The sequence below is a fragment of the Bubalus kerabau genome, chromosome X (genome assembly GCF_029407905.1).
Source record: "Bubalus kerabau isolate K-KA32 ecotype Philippines breed swamp buffalo chromosome X, PCC_UOA_SB_1v2, whole genome shotgun sequence".
Taxonomy (NCBI): domain Eukaryota; kingdom Metazoa; phylum Chordata; class Mammalia; order Artiodactyla; family Bovidae; genus Bubalus; species Bubalus kerabau.
The window spans coordinates 109,006,870-109,023,902 of record NC_073647.1 but is presented as its reverse complement, the minus strand read 5'-3'; the positions used below and the strand labels follow the sequence as shown (position 1 = coordinate 109,023,902).

General features: G+C 38.6%; 1 protein-coding gene across 5 annotated transcripts in view; it reads left to right on the top strand.

Annotated features, from left to right (window-relative positions):
- The window catches only part of PFKFB1 (6-phosphofructo-2-kinase/fructose-2,6-biphosphatase 1), a 108,387-nt gene that overhangs the window by 61,290 nt on the left and 30,064 nt on the right, over positions 1-17,033 (top strand). For 4 of the 5 annotated variants that reach the window (XM_055565025.1, XM_055565023.1, XM_055565026.1 and 1 more), the window contains 2 exons: positions 335-409; positions 9,294-9,350. In XM_055565025.1, the coding sequence (XP_055421000.1) occupies positions 335-409; positions 9,294-9,350 (132 nt within the window). The remainder of the gene's footprint in view (positions 1-334; positions 410-9,293; positions 9,351-17,033) is intronic. The other variant, XM_055565024.1, reaches the window with a different exon arrangement.

The window sequence follows — 17,033 nt, the reverse complement described above, 5'->3', positions numbered from 1 at the left end:
AGTTTCAATTCTGCTTTGTCAGTAAGTCTCAGTGGCCTTGGGTAAAAGAAACCCTTCTTCTAAGTCTCAGCTATTTTACCTGTAAAATGAGACTAATAGAATTCCACAATTTTCCTCTGGCCTTTTTATGCCTACAGAGTCGGCTACATTTCTGGGCAGACAGCAAGCCCTCAATGAGTGCTTGAGAAATTAATATGTCATTTCAAATCCTTCAAAACCCTGGTCAAGTTTTACCTCCTCCTTGAAATCATTTGCTTAGCATAGGGATGGTCAAAGAGTAGGCATTCTATCAGAACTAGATTTAAAGCAAACCAATCTCATCATGTGCCTCTAGGTTTTTGATGCCACCAACACTACCAGAGAACGACGGTCACTGATTCTGCAGTTTGCTAAAGAACATGGTTACAAGGTAGAGTAACTCTTCAACTCTTATCTAGACCCTACTCATCTATGAGCAAACCCCAAAGAAAGCCAAACCAGGGGACAAAGATGCCAAATCAGCTACCATAGGCTCAGCATTTTAATTGAGTTATATGGCTTTCCATATCACAGTTAGAAACAGAAAAACAGAACAGAACAGGAAAGAAGGGATGCCACATAAGGCAATGGAAGATAATTACTGAGAAGCTGACACTGTTGGATGGGTATGAGGAAGGAGGAGATGGAATCACTACAATTTAGGGCAAATCTGCCTCATAAAACTCAGAATCCTAAAAGCACCACTGTATGAAATTACATTGTCAGAAATGCCTCTAAGGGGGTGGTCCTAAGATGGCAGAGGAATAGGACGGGGAGACCACTTTCTCCCCCACAAATTCATCAAAAGAACATTTGAACACTGAGTAAATTCCACAAAACAACTTCTGAATGCCAGCAGAGGACATCAGGCACCCAGAAAAGCAGCCCATTGTCTTCAAAAGGAGGTAGGAAAAATATAAAAGACAAAAAGAGAGACAAAAGAGGTAGGGATGGAGCTCTGTCCTGAGAAGGGAGTCTTAAAAAAGAGAGAAGTTTCCAAACACCAGCAAACAATCTTACTGCTGAGTCTGTGCCAAGCCTTGGAACCACAGAGGGCAACATAATTGGGAGGAAAAACAAATAAAGAATTTAAACCCACAGATTACATGCCCAACGGTAACTCCCCCAGAGGAGAAGCAACGCAGATGCCTGCATCCGCCATTAGCAAGCAGGGGCTGTGCTTAGAGTGCGGGCTGCATTGCTTAGAGTAAGGACCAGGCCTAAATGCCTCGAGGGCAATCTGAGGGAACTAACTTGGGCTAGCAAACCAGACTGTGAGATAACTACCACGCAAAAAGCCCTAACCTAAGACACCGTCAGGCCCGCTCACAGAACAAAGGACTGAGCAGAGCTAGCTGGCTGCAGGCAGGCCCATCCCCCTCCAGAGACAGGCAGGAGAGGGCAGCCAGAGCTGGAAGGGGGAAATCGTGGCCCCAGAGAGGCATCATCTACCAAACTGCAAGCAGGCTTTGTTGCTAACCAAGACTTCTTGGGATTCTGGATGGTCAACATCCGCCTGAGAAGGTGTGCCAGTTGTACACCCAGAAAACCGAGCAGCAGGGACGAGGGAGGTGATAAGTCGCAGCAACCATGCTTGTCAAACACCTGGTCACCTGAGCTGCTTGGACCTGGAAAGGGCACAAAATGCAGGCCCAACTAAATTTGCACCTCTGAGAAGTACCCAAGTACCTGAACCTGAGTGGCTTAGAACTGGGAAGGGCATACAACCCAGGGCCGGCGTCAGACAGTTCCTGGCAGAGCAACATAGAGCCTAAGCAGTGTAGACAGGGAAAGCACACACACCGTGAGCGGGGGCAAACCCAGTGTGGCCAAGACACTGCGAGCACACGCCAGTGTTATTTGTTTGCAGCGTCACTCCTTCCCCACAGCACGACTGAACCAAGTGAGCCTAAAAGAGTGTCCACCACTGCCCCTTTGTGCCAGGGTGGAAATTAGACACTGAAGAGACCAGCGAACAGAAGCTAAAACAGAGGGAACCTCCTTGGAAGTGACTGGTGCAATAGATTAAAACCCTGTAATTAGTACCGACTATATAGGAAGGGTAGAGAAGGCAATGGCACCCCACTCCAGTACTCTTGCCTGGAAAATCCCATGGACGGAGAAGCCTAGTAGGCTGCAGTCCATGGGGTCACTGGAAGTTGGACATGACTGAGCGACTTCACTTTCACTTTTCACTTTTATGCATTGGAGAAGGAAATGGCAACCCACTCCAGTGTTCTTGCCTGGAGAGTCCCAGGGACAGGGGAGCCTGGTGGACTACCCTCTATGGGGTCACATAGGGTCGGATGCAACTGAAGCGACTTAGCAGCAGCAGCATATAGGAAGGGACCTATAGATCTTGAGAAATATAAGCCGGATCAAGGAACTATCTGAAACTGAACTGACCCCACACTGCCCACAACAACACCAGAGAAAGTCCTAGATACATTTTTTCTATTTTTACTATCATTCTTTAATTAATTTTTTTCATTTTTAAGTCCTTTATTGCTCCTTTGATTTTCATTTTTATACCATACTATTACTTTGCAAAAAAAAAGAGAGAGAGAGAGAGAGAGAGAGAGAGAGACCCTTCTTTTTAAAACAAACTTCATATATATATATTATAATTTTTGTGACTTTTTTTCATTAATATTGTATTTTTGAAAATCCAACTTCTACTCTAGATTTTTAATCTTTGCTTTTTGGTATTGGTTATCAATTTTGTACCTTTAAGAACCCAATCTTCAGTACCCATTTTTACTTGGGAGCGAGATTACTGGCTTGACTGCTCTCTCCCCCTTTGGACTCTCCTTTTTCTCCACCAGATCGCCTCTGTCTCCTCCCTCCCCCTTCTCTTCTCTACCCAACTCTGTGAATCTCTTTGTGTGTTCCGCATGGTGGAGAACACTTAGGGAACTGATTACTGGTTGGTTCTGTCTCTCTCCTTTTGATTCCCCCCTTTATCCTCCTGGTGACCTATCTCCTTCCTCGTTCTTCTCTTCTCTGTATAACTCCGTGAACATCTCTGAGGGATCCAGACTGTGGAACACACATAAGGAAGTGATTACTGGCTAGCATGCTCTCTCCACTTTGATTCCACCTCATCTCATCCTGGTCACCTCTAACTGCCTCCTCCCTCTTCTCTTCTTCATGTAACTCTGTGAACCTCTCTGGGTGTCCCTCACTGTGGAGAAACTTTTCATCTTTAACCTAGATGTTTTATCAGCAGTGCTGTATAGATGGAGAAGTCGTGAGGCTACTATAAAAATAAGACTGAAAACCAGAAGCAGGAGGCTTAAGTCCAAATCCTGAGAACACCAGAGAACTCCTGACTTCAGGGAACATTAATCAATAGGAACTCATCAAACGCCTCCATACCTACACTGAAACCAAGCACCAAGGGCCAACAAGTTCCAGAGCAAGACATACCATTCAAATTCTCCAGCAACACAGGAACACAGCCCTGAGCTTCAATGTACAGGCTGTCCAAAGTCACTCCAAACCCACTGACATCTCATAACTCATTACTGGACACTTCATTGCACTACAGAGAGAAGAAATCCAGCTCCACCCACCAGAACACAAACACAAGCTTCCCTAACCAGGAAACCTTGACAAGCCACCCATCCAACCCCACCCACAGTGAGGAAACTCCACAATAAAGAGAACTCCACAAACTGCCAGAATACAGAAATGCCACCCCAAACACAGCAATTAAAACAAGATGAAGAGACAGAGGAATACCCACCAGGTAAAGGAACAGGATAAATACCCACCAAACCAAACAAAAGAGGAAGAGATAGGGAATCTACCTGATAAAGAATTCTGAATAATTATAGTGAAATTGATCCAAAATCTTGAAATCAAGATGGAATCACAGATAAATAGCCTGGAGACAAGGGTTGAGAAGATGCAAGAAAGGTTTAACAAGGACCTAGAAGAAATAAAAAAGAGTCAATATATAACGAATAATGCAATAAATGAAATCAAAAACACTCTGGAGGGAACAAATAGTAGAATAACTGAGGCAGAAGATAGGATTAGTGAGATAGAAGATAGAATGGTAGAAATAAATGAAACAGAGAGGAAAAAAAGAAAACCTAATTAAAAGAAATGAGGACAATCTCAGAGACCTCTGGGACAATGCTAAATGCCCCAAAATTCGAATCATAGGAGTCACAGAAGAAGAAGACAAAAATAAAATCCATGAGAAAATACTTGAGGAGATAATAGTTGAAAACTTCCCTGAAATGGGGAAGGAAATAATCACCCAAGTCCAAGAAACCCAGAGAGTCCCAAACAGGATAAACCCAAGGCAAAACACCCCAAGACACATAGTAATCAAATTAACAAAGATCAAACACAAAGAAAAATATTAAAAGCAGCAAGGGAAAAACAACAAATAACACACAGGGGACTCCCATAAGGATAACAGCTGATCTTTCAAAAGAAACTCTTCAGGCCAGGAGGGAAAGGCAGGACACACTTAAAGTGATGAAAGAAAATAACCTACAACCCAGATTACTGTACCCAGCAAGGATCTCATTCAAATATGAAGGAGAAATCAAAAGCTTTACAGACAAGCAAAAGCCGAGAGAATTCAGCACCACCAAACCAGCTCTCCAACAAATACTAAAGGATATTCTCTAGACAGGAAACACAAAAACGGTGTATAAATTCAAACCCAAAACAATAAAGTAAATGGCAACAGGATCATAATTATCAATAATTACCTTAAATGCAAGTGGGTTGAATGTCCAACCAAAAGATAAAGGACTGACTGAATGGATACAAAAACAAGACCCTTATACATGTTGTCTACAAGAGACCCACCTCAAAACAGGGGACACATACAGACTGAAAGTGAAGGGCTGGAAAAAGATATTCCATGGAAATAGAGACCAAAAGAAAGCAGGAGTAGCAATACTCACATCAGATAAAATAGACTTTAAAACAAAGGCTGTGAAAAGAGACAAAGAAGGACAATACGTAATGATCAAAGGATCAATCCAAGAAGAAGATATAACAATTATAAATATATATGCACCCAACATAGGAGCACTGCAATATGTAAGACAAATGTTAACAAGTATGAAAGGGGAAATTAACAATGACACAATAATAGTGGGAGACTTTAATGCCCCACTCATACCTATGGATAGATCAACTAAACAGAAAATTAACAAGGAAACACAAACTTTAAATGATACAATAGACCAGTTAGACCTAATTGATATCTATAGGACATTTCACCCCAAAACAATGAATTTCACCTTTTTCTCAAGCACACACGGAACCTTCTCCAGGATAGACCATGTCCTGGGCAATAAATCTAGCCTTGGTAAATTGAAAAAAAATTGAAATCATTCCAATCATCTTTTCTGACCACAATGCAGTAAGATTAGATCTCAATTACAGGAGAAAAACTATTAAAAATTCCAACATATGGAGGCTGAACAACCCACTGCTGAATAACCAACAAATCACAGAAGAAATCAAAAAAGAAATAAAAATATGCATAGAAACAAATCAAAATGAAAACACAACAACCCAAAACGTGTGGGACACTGTAAAAGCAGTGCTTACGGGAAGGTTCATAGCAATATAGGCATACCTCATGAAATAAGAAAAAAGTCAACTAAATAACCTAACTCTACACCTAAAGCAACTAGAAATGGAAGAAATGAAGAACCCCAGGGTTAGCAGAAGGAAAGAAATCTTAAAAATTAGGGCAGAAATAAATGCAAAAGAAACAAAAGAGACCATAGCAAAAATCAACAAAGCCAAAAGCTGGTTCTTTGAGAGGATAAATAAAATTGAAAAACCACTAGCCAGACTCATCCAGAAACAAACCGAGAAAAATCACATCAATAAAATTGGAAATGAAAGTGGAGAGATCACAACAGACAACACAGAAATACAAAGGATCATAAGAGACTACTATCAGCAATTATATGCCAATAAAATGGACAACTTGGAAGAAATGGACAAATTCTTAGAAAAGTACAACTTCCAAAATGGAGCCAGGCAGAAATAGAAAATCTTAACAGACCCATCACAAGCACAGAAATCGAAACTGTAATCAGAAATTTTACAGCAAACGAAAGCCCAGGTCCAGACGGCTTCACAGCTGAATTCTACCAAAAATTTAGAGAAGAGCTAACATTAATCCTACTCAAATTCTTCCAGAAAATTGTAGAGGAAGGCAAACTTCCAAACTCATTCTATGAGGCCTGCTGCTCAGTCACTTCAGTCGTGTCCGACTCTGTGCTGCCCCGTAGACAGCAGCCCACCAAGCTTCCCCATCCCTGGGATTCTCCAGGCAAGAACACTGGAGTGGGTTGTCATTTCCTTCTCCAATGCATGAAAGTGAAAAATGAAAGTGAAATCGTTCAGTCGTCTCTGACTCTGTGCGACCCCATGGACTGCCACATACCAGGCTCCGCCATCCATGGGATTTTCCAGGCAAGAGTATTGGAGTGGGGTGCCATTGCCTTCTCCGTCTATGAGGCCACCATCACCCTAATATCAAAACCTGACAAAGATGCCACTAAAAAAGAAAACTACATGCCAATATCACTAATGAACATAGATGCAAAAATCCTTAACAAAATTCTAGCAATCAGAATCCAACAACACATTAAAAAGATCATGCATCATGACCAAGTGGGCTTTGTCCCAGGGATGCAAGGATTCTTCAATATCTGCAAATCAATCAATGTAATACACCACATTAACAAATTGAAAAATAAAAGCCATATGATTATCTTAGTACATGCAGAGAAAGCCTTTTTGACAAAATTCAACATCAATTCATGATAAAAACTCTCCAGAAAGCAGGCATAGAAGGAACATACCTCAACATAATAAAACCTATATATGACAAACCCACAGCAAACATTATCCTCAATGCTGAAAAATTGAAAGCATTTCCCCTAAAGTCAGGAACAAGCCAAGGGTGCCCACTTTCACCACTACTATTTAACATAGTTTTGGAAGTTTTGGCCACAGCAATCAGAGCAGAAACAGAAATAAAGGGAATTTAAATTGGAAAAGAAGTAAAACTCTCACTGTTTGCAGATGACATGATCCTCTACATAGAAAACCCTAAAGACTCCACAAGAAAATTACTAGAGCTAATCAATGAATATAGTAAAGTTGCAGGATATAAAATCAACACACAGAAATCCCTTGCATTCCTATACACTAATAATGAGAAAATAGAAAGAGAGATTAAGGAAACAATTCCATTCACCATTGCAATGAAAAGAATAAAATACTTAGGAATGAATATATCTATCTAAATAAACTAAAGACCTTTATATAGAAAACTATAAAACACTGGTGAAAGAAATCAAAGAGGACACTAATAGATGGAGAAATATACCATGTTCATGGATTGGAAGAATCAATATAGTGAAAATAAGTATACTACCCAAAGCAATCTATAGATTCAATGCAGTCCCTATCAAGCTACCAACGGTATTCTTCACAGAGCTAGGACAAATAATTTCACAATTTGTATGAAAATACAAAAAACCTCGAATAGCCAAAGCAATCTTGAGAAAGAAGAATGGAACTGGAGGAATCAACCTACCTGACTTCAAGCTCTACTACAAAGCCACAGCCATAAAGACAGCATGGTACTGGCACAAAGACAGAAATATTGATCAATGGAACAAAATAGAGAGCCCAGAGATAAATCCATGCACCTATGGACACCTTATCTTTGAAACAGGAGGCAAGAATATACAATGCAGAAAAGATAATCTCTTTAACAACTGGTGCTAGGAAAACGGGTCAACCACTTGTAAAAGAATGAAACTAGAATACTTTCTAACACCATACACAAAAACAAACTCAAAATGGATTAAAGATCTAAATGTAAGACCAGAAACTAGAAAACTCCTAAAGGAGAACATAGGCAAAACACTCACCGACATAAATCACAGCAGGATCCTCTATGACCCACCTCCCAGAATATTGGAAATAAAAGTAAAAATAAACAAATGGGACCTAATTAAAATTAAAAGCTTTTGCACAACAAAGGAAACTATAAGCAGATGAAAAGACAGCCTTCAGAATGGGAGAAAATAATAGCAAATGAAGCAACTGACAAAGAATTAATCTAAAAAATATAAAAGCAACTCCTGCAGCTCAATTCCAGAAAAATAAACGACCCAATCAAAAAATGGGCCAAAGAAATAAACAGACATTTCTCCAAAGAAGACATACAGATGGCTAACAAACACATGAAAAGATGCTCAACATCACTCATTATCAGAGAAATGCAAATCAAAACCACAATGAGGTACCATTTCACACCAGTCAGAATGGCTGCTATCCAAAAGTCTACAAGCAATAAATGCTGGAGAGGGTGTGGAGAAAAGGAACCCTCTTACACTGTTGGTGGGAATGCAAAATAGTACAGCCACTATGGAGAACAGTGTGGAGATTTCTTAAGAAACTGGAAATAGAACTGCCATACGACCCAGCAATCCCACTGCTGGGCATACACACTGAGGAAACCAGAAGGGAAAGAGACACGTGTACCCCAATGTTCATCGCAGCACTGTTTATAATAGCCAGGACATGGAAGCAACCTAGATATCCATCAGCAGATGAATGGATAAGAAAGCTGTGGTACATATACGCAATGGAGTATTACTCAGCCATTAAAAAGAATACATTTGAATCAGTTCTAATGAGGTGGATGAAACTGGAGCCCATTATACAGAGTGAAGTAAGCCAGAAAGAAAAACACCAATACAGTATACTAATGCATATATATGGAATTTAGAAAGATGGTAACGATAGCCCTGTATGCAAGACAGCAAAAGAGACACAGATGTATAGAACAGTCTTTTGGACTCTGTGGGAGAGGGCGAGGGTGGGAAGATTTGGAAGAATGGCATTGAAACATGTATAATATCATATGTGAAACGAATCACCAGTCTAGGTTCAATGCATGATACAGGATGCTTGAGGCTGGTGCACTGGGATGACCCAGAGGGATGGTGTGGGGAGGGAGTTGAGTTGGGGGGGGTTCAGGATGGGGAACACGTGTACACCCATGACAGATTCATGCTGATGTATGGCAAAACCAATACAATATTGTAAAGTAATTAGCCTCAAATTAAAATAAATAAATTTATTTTTTTTAAAGAAGGAATGCCTCTAAAAATGATTCAGAGTCATTGAGAAGAGGTCAGGTTATGTTTAGCTCATAACAAACATAATTCCTTGCTGAAATCTCTCTTCTGTTTCTCTTATAGGTCTTTTTCATTGAGTCCATTTGTAATGACCCTGACGTCATTGCAGAAAACATCAGGGTAAGGAGCACCAGTCACCTTTTCTTTCCGTCTTATTTTGTCTCAGATTTGGATCATGCTTAGAAATATCTCTGTAGTTAAAGGAGGTATTTTTCCATGTGCTTCTCCTCCCACTTCCTATAGGAAGTATTCCTTCACCATCCTCACAATGATTCTGTGAATTTCTTCTTAGTACTGGAGAGAGGAAACTAAGGTTCCAAGGAGAGAAGTAAGTTGCCGAGAGTTCATACAGCTGGGAAGAGACAGAACTGGGGCTGAACCTCAGGTCTGTCTGTCTTGAAAGCTCTTTTTTCTGCCCCACAATTTGTATCAAATTTATCACTGCTCTTAGATTCCAGGTATGTGGTCTAGATTTAGAAGAATCACCACATTTTATTGTTTCCTATTTCATGAAATTACTGTATCTTGGGGACAGAGAAGACCTTAGAGATCACCTCCTTCAATGTTTAATCAGAAACTTGAAATCTTAGCTAAATGTTTGTCTAGATTTTATTTTTTTTAATTTTATTTTATTTTTAAACTTTACAATATTGTATTAGTTTTGCCAAATATCAAAATGAATCTGCCACAGGTGTACATGTGTTCCCCATCCTGAACCCTCCTCCCTCCTCCCTCCCCATACCATCCCTCTGGGTCGTCCCAGTGCACCAGCCCCAAGCATCCAGTATCGTGCATCGAACCTGGACTGGCGACTCGTTTCATACATATTATACATGTTTCAATGCCATTCTCCCAAATCTTCTCACCCTCGCCCTCTCCCACAGAGTCCATAAGACTGTTCTATACATCAGTGTCTCTTTTGCTGTCTCGTGCACAGGGTTATTGTTACCATCTTTCTAAATTCCATATATATGCATTAGTATACTGTATTGGTGTTTTTCTTTCTGGCTTACTTCACTCTGTATAATACGCTCCAGTTTCATCCACCTCATTAGAACTGATTCAAATGTATTCTTTTTAATGGCTGAGTAATACTCCATTGTGTATATGTACCACAGCTTTCTTATCCATTCATCTGCTGATGGACATCTAGGTTGCTTCCATGTCCTGGCTATTATAAACAGTGCTGCGATGAACATTGGGGTACATGTGTCTCTTTCAATTCTGGTTTCCTCGGTGTGTATGCCCAGCAGTGCGATTGCTGGATCATAAGGCAGTTCTATTTCCAGTTTCTTAAGAAATCTCCACACTGTTCTCCATAGTGGCTGTACTAGTTTGCATTCCCACCAACAGTGTAAGAGGGTTCCCTTTTCTTCACACCCTCTCCAGCATTTATTGCTTGTAGACTTTTGGATCACAGCCATTTCTGATTGGCGTGAAATGGTACCTCATAGTGGTTTTGATTTGCATTTCTCTGATAATGGGTGATGTTGAGCATCTTTTGATGTGTTTGTTAGCCATCTGTATGTCTTCTTTGGAGAAATGTCTATTTAGTTCTTTGGCCCATTTTTTGATTGGGTCATTTATTTTTCTGTGGTTGAGCTGTAGGAGTTGTTTGTATATTTTTGAGATTAGTTGTTTTTCAGTTGCTTCATTTGCTATTATCTTCTCCCATTCTGAAGGCTGTCTTTTCACCTTGCTAATAGTTTCCTTTGTTGTGCAGAAGCTTTTAAGTTTAATTAGGTCCCATTTGTTTATTTTTGCTTTTATTTCCAATATTCTGGGAGGTGGGTCATAGAGGATCCTGCTGTGATATATGTCGGAGAGTGTTTTACCTATGTTCTCCTCTAGGAGTTTTCTAGTTTCTGGTCTTATGTTTAGATCTTTAATCCATTTTGAGTTTATTTTTGTGTATGGTGTTAGAAAATGTTCTAATTTCATTCTTTTACAAGTGGTTGACCAGATTTCCCAGCACCACTTGTTAAAGAGATTGTCTTTCATCCATTGTATATTCTTGCCTCCTTTGTCAAAGATAAGTTGTCCATATGTGCATGGATTTATCTCTGGGCTTTCTATTTTGTTCCATTGATCAATATTTCTGTTTTTGTGCCAGTACCATACTGTCTTGATGACTGTGGCTTTGTAGTAGAGCCTGAAGTCAGGTAGGTTGATTCCTCCAGTTCCATTTTTCTTTCTCAAGATCGCTTTGGCTATTCGAGGTTTTTTGTATTTCCATACAAATTGTGAAATTATTTGTTCTAGCTCTGTGAAGAATACCATTGGTAGCTTGATAGGGATTGCATTGAATCTATAAATTGCTTTGGGTAATATACTCATTTTCCTATATTGATTCTTCCAATCCATGAACAAGGTATATTTCTCCATCTATTAGTGTCCTCTTTGATTTCTTTCACTAGTGTTTTATAGTTTTCTATATATAGGTCTTTAGTTTCTTTAGGTAGATATATTCCTAAGTATTTTATTCTTTCCATTGCAATGGTGAATGGAATTGTTTCCTTAATTTCTCTTTCTGTTTTCTCATTATTAGTGTATAGGAATGCAAGGGATTTCTGTGTGTTGATTTTATATCCTGCAACTTTACTATAATCATTGATTAGTTCTAGTAATTTTCTTGTGGAGTCTTTAGGGTGTTCTATGTAGAGGATCGTGTCATCTGCAAATAGTAAGAGTTTTACTTCTTCTTTTCCAATTTGAATTCCCTTTATTTCTGTTTCTGCTCTGATTGCTGTGGCCAGAACTTCCAAAACTATGTTGAACAGTAATGGTGAAAGTGGGCACCCTTGTCTTGTTCCTGACTTTAGAGGAAATGCTTTCAATTTTTCACCATTGAGGATAATGTTTGCTGTGGGTTTGTCATATATAGCTTTTATTATGTTGAGGTATGTTCCTTCTATTCCTGCTTTCTGGAGAGTTTTTATCATGAATGGATATTGAATTTTGTCAAAAAGCCTTTCTCTGCATCTATTGAGATAATCATATGGTTTTTATTTTTCAATTTGTTAATGTGGTGTATCACACTAATTGATTTGCAGATATTGAAGAATCCTTGCATCCCTGGGATAAAGCCCACTTGGTCATGGTGTATGATCTTTTTAATGTGTTGTTGGACTCTGACTGCTAGAATTTTGTTAAGAATTTTTGCATCTATGTTCATCAGTGATATTGGCCTGTAGTTTTCTTTTTTAGTGGCATCTTTGTCAGGTTTTGGGATTAGGGTGATGGTGGCCTCAAAGAATGAGTTTGGAAGTTTACCATCCTCTGCAATTTTCTGGAAGAGTTTGAGCAGGATATGTGTTAGCTCTTCTCTAAATTTTTGGTAGAATTCAGCTGTGAAGCCGTCTGGACCTGGGCTTTTGTTTGCTGGAAGATTTTTGATTACAGTTTCAATTTCCGTGCTTGTGATGGGGCTGTTAAGATTTTCTATTTCTTCCTGATCGAGTTTTGGAAAGTTGTACTTTTCTAAGAATTTGTCCATTTCTTCCACGTTGTCCATTTTATTGGCATATAATTGTTGATAGTAGTCTCTTATGATCCTTTGTATTTCTGTGTTGTCTGTTGTGATCTCTCCATTTTCATTTCTAATTTTATTGATTTGATTTTTCTCCCTTTGTTTCTTGATGAGTCTGGCTAATGGTTTGTCAATTTTATTTATCCTTTCAAAGAACCAGCTTTTGGCTTTGTTGATTTTTGCTATGGTCTCTTTTGTGTTTTTTTGCACTTATTTCTGCCCTAATTTTTAAGATTTCTTTCCTTCTTCTAACCCTGGGGTTCTTCATTTCTTCCTTTTCTAGTTGCTTTAGGTGTAGAGTTAGGTTATTTATTTGACTTTTTTCTTGTTTCTTGAGGTGTGCCTGTATTGCTATGATCTTTCCCCTTAGGACTGCTTTTACAGTGTCCCACAGGTTTTTGGGTTGTTGTGTTTTCATTTTCATTCGTTTCTATGCATATTTTTATTTCTTTTTTGATTTCTTCTGTGATTTGTTGGTTATTCAGCAGCGTGTTGTTCAGCCTCCATATGTTGGAATTTTTAATAGTTTTTCTCTTGTAATTGAGATCTAGTCTTACTGCATTGTGGTCAGAAAAGATGCTTGGAATGATTTCTATTTTTTTGAATTTACCAAGGCTAGATTTATTGCCCAGGATGTGATCTATCCTGGAGAAGGTTCCGTGTGCGCTTGAGAAAAAGGTGAAATTCATTGTTTTGGGATGAAATGTCCTGTAGATATCAATTAGGTGTAACTGGTCTATTGTATCATTTAAAGTTTGTGTTTCCTTGTTAATTTTCTGTTTAGTTGATCTATCCATAGGTGTGAGTGGGGTATTAAAGTCTCCCACTATTATTCTGTTATTGTTAATTTCTCCTTTCATACTTGTTAGCATTTGTCTTACATATTGCGGTGCTTCCGTGTTGGGTGCATATATATTTATAATTGTTATATCTTCTTCTTGGACTGATCCTTTGATCATTATGTAGTGACCATCTTTGTCTCTTTTCACAGCCTTTGTTTTAAAGTCTATTTTATCTGATATGAGTATTGCTACTCCTGCTTTCTTTTGGTCCCTATTTGCATGGAAAATCTTTTCCCAGCCCTTCACTTTCAGTCTGTATGTGTCCCCTGTTTTGAGGTGGGTCTCTTGTAGACAACATATGTAGGGGTCTTGTTTTTGTATCCATTCAGCCAGTCTTTGTCTTTTGGTTGGGGCATTCAACCCATTTACGTTTAAGGTAATTACTGATAAGTATGATCCCGTTGCCATTTACTTTATTGTTTTGGGTTCGATTTTATACACCGTTTTTGTGTTTCCTGTCTAGAGAATATCCTTTAGTATTTGTTGGAGACCTGATTTGGTGGTGCTGAATTCTCTCAGCTTTTGCTTGTCTGAAAAGCTTTTGATTTCTCCTTCATATTTGAATGAGATCCTTGCTGGGTACAATAATCTGGGCTGTAGGTGATTTTCTTTCATCATTTTAAGTATGTCTTGCCATTCCCTCCTGGCTTGAAGAGTTTCTACTGAAAGATCAGCTGTTATCCTTATGGGTATTCCCTTGTGTGTTATTTGTTGTTTTTCCCTTGCTGCTTTTAATATTTGTTCTTTGTGTTTGATATTTGTTAATTTGATTAATATGTCTTGGGGTGTTTCGCCTTGGGTTTATCCTGTTTGGAACTCTCTGGGTTTCTTGGACTTGGGTGATTATTTCCTTCCCCGTTTTAAGGAAGTTTTCAACTATTATCTCCTCAAGTATTTTCTCATGGTCTTTCTTTTTGTCTTCTTCTTCTGGGACCCCTATGATTCGAATGTTGTAGTGTTTAATATTGTCCTGGAGGTCTCTGAGATTGTCCTCATTTCTTTTAATTCGTTTTTCTTTTATCCTCTCTGATTCATTTATTTCTACCATTCTATCTTCTAATTCACTTATCCTATCTTCTGCCTCTGTTATTCTACTATTTGTTACCTCCAGAGTGTTTTTAATTTCATTTATTGCATTATTCATTATATATTGACTCTTTTTTATTTCTTCCAGGTCCTCGTTAAACCTTTCTTGCATGTTCTCAATCCTTGCCTCCAGGCTATTTATCTGTGATTTCATTTTGATTTCAAGATTTTGGATCAATTTCACTATCATTATTCGGAATTCTTTATCAGGCAGATTCCCTATCTCTTCCTCTTTTGTTTGGTTTGGTGGGCATTTATCCTATTCTTTTATCTGTTGGGTATTCCTCTGTCTCTTCATCTTGTTTAAATTGCTGAGTTTGGGGTGCCCTTTCTGTATTCTGGCAGTTTGTGGAGTTCTCTTTATTGTGGCATTTCCTCGCTGTGTGGGGGTTTGTACAGGTGGCTTGTCAAGGTTTCTTGGTTAGGGAAGCTTGTGACGGTGTTCTGGTGGGTGGAGCTGTATTTCTTCTCTTTGGAGTGCAATGAAATGTCCAGTAATGAGTTATGATATGTCTATGGTTTTGGGGTGAGTTTGGGCAGCCTGTATCTTGAAGCTCAGGGCTGTGTTCCTTTGTTGCTGGAGAATTTGCTTGGTATGTCTTGCCCTGGAACTTGTTGGCCCTTGTGTGGTGCTTGGTTTCAGTGTCGGTATGGAGACATTTGATGAGCTCCTGTCAATTAATGTTCCTTGGAGTCAGGAGTTCCCTGGAGTCAGGGTTTGGATTTAAGCCTCCTGCTTCCAGTTATCGGTCTTGTTTTTACAGTAGTTTCAAAACTTCTCCTTCTATACAGCACCATTGATAAAACATCTACATTAAAGATGAAAATTTTCTCTACCATGAAGGTCACCCAGAGAGGTTCCCAGCGTTACATGGAGAAGAGAAGAGGGAGGAGGGAGTTAGAGGTGACCCAACTGAGATGAGGTGGAATCAATAGAGGAGCGAGTGGGATAGCCAGTAATCACTTCCTTATGTGCACTCCACAACTGGACCGCTCAGAGATGTTCACAGAGTTATACAGAGAAGAGAAGAAGGAGGAAGGTGACAGAGGTGGCCAGGAGGATAAAAGGGGGGAATGAAAAGGAGGGAGACAGATCCAGCCAGTAATCAGTTCCCTAAGTGTTCTCCACCGTCTGGAACACACAGAAATTCACAGAGTTGGGTAGAGTGGAGAGGGGTTAGGGAGGAGACACAGGTGACCTGGTGGAGAAAAAGGAGAGTCCAAAGGGAGAGAGAGCAGTCAAGCCAGTAATCTCGCTCCCTAGTGAAAAATGGGTCCTGAAGATTGGGTTCTTAAAGGTACAAAATTGGTAACAAATACATAAAAGCAAAAATTAAAAATCTAGAGTAGAGTTTGGAATTTAAAAAATATGATGTTAAAGAAAAGCAGAAGGGAAAGAAAGAGAGAAAAAACGAACAAACAAAAACAAACAAGGTCGTGAAAATTATAAAGAAAATATAGGTACAAAATTGATAACTAATACCAAAAAGCAAAAGTTAAAAATCTAGAGTAGAGTTTGGAATTTCAAAAATACAATGTTAAAAAAAAAGAAAAAGAAAGAAAAAAACAAACAAACAAAAACAAAGTCGCACAAATTATAAAGAAAATACAGGTACAAAATTGAAAACAAATACCAAAAAGCATAAATTAAAAATCTAGAGTAGAGTTTGGAATTTCAGATATACAATGTTATATAAAAAAAGAAGAGAAAGAAACAGAGAAAAAAAAAGTCACAGAAATTGTAAAAAAAAAAAAAAAAAAAAAAAAAAAACTATAGGTACAAAATTTATAACAAATACCAAAAAGCTAAAATTAAAAATCTAGAGTAGAGTTTGGAATTTCAAAAATACAATGTTAAAGAAAAGAAGAAAAACAAAAACAAACAAACAAACAGAAAACAAGGTCAAAAAAATTATAAAAATATATATATGAAGTTTGCTTTTTTTAAAAAAAAAGTCTTTTTTTTTGCAAAGTAATAGGTTATAAAAGTGAAAATTAAAGGAATAATACAGGACTTAAAAAAATTTTTTTTAATTAAAAGAAAAAAGAAAGAAAGAAAGAATGATCATAAAAATAGTAAAAATATATCTAGGACTATCTCTGGTTTTGTTGTGAGTATTGCGGGTTCAGTTCATTTTCGGCTAGTTCCTTGGTCCGACTTATATTTTTCAAGATCTATAGGCCTCTTCCTATGTAGTTGGTACTAACCACAGGGTTTTAATCTATTGCCTGTAGCTTCCAAGGTGGTTCCCTCTGTTATAGCTTCTTCTGTTTGCGGATCTCTTCAGTGTCTGGTTTCTGCCCTGACACAAAGGGGACGGTGGAGGACACTTTATTTTTTTTTTT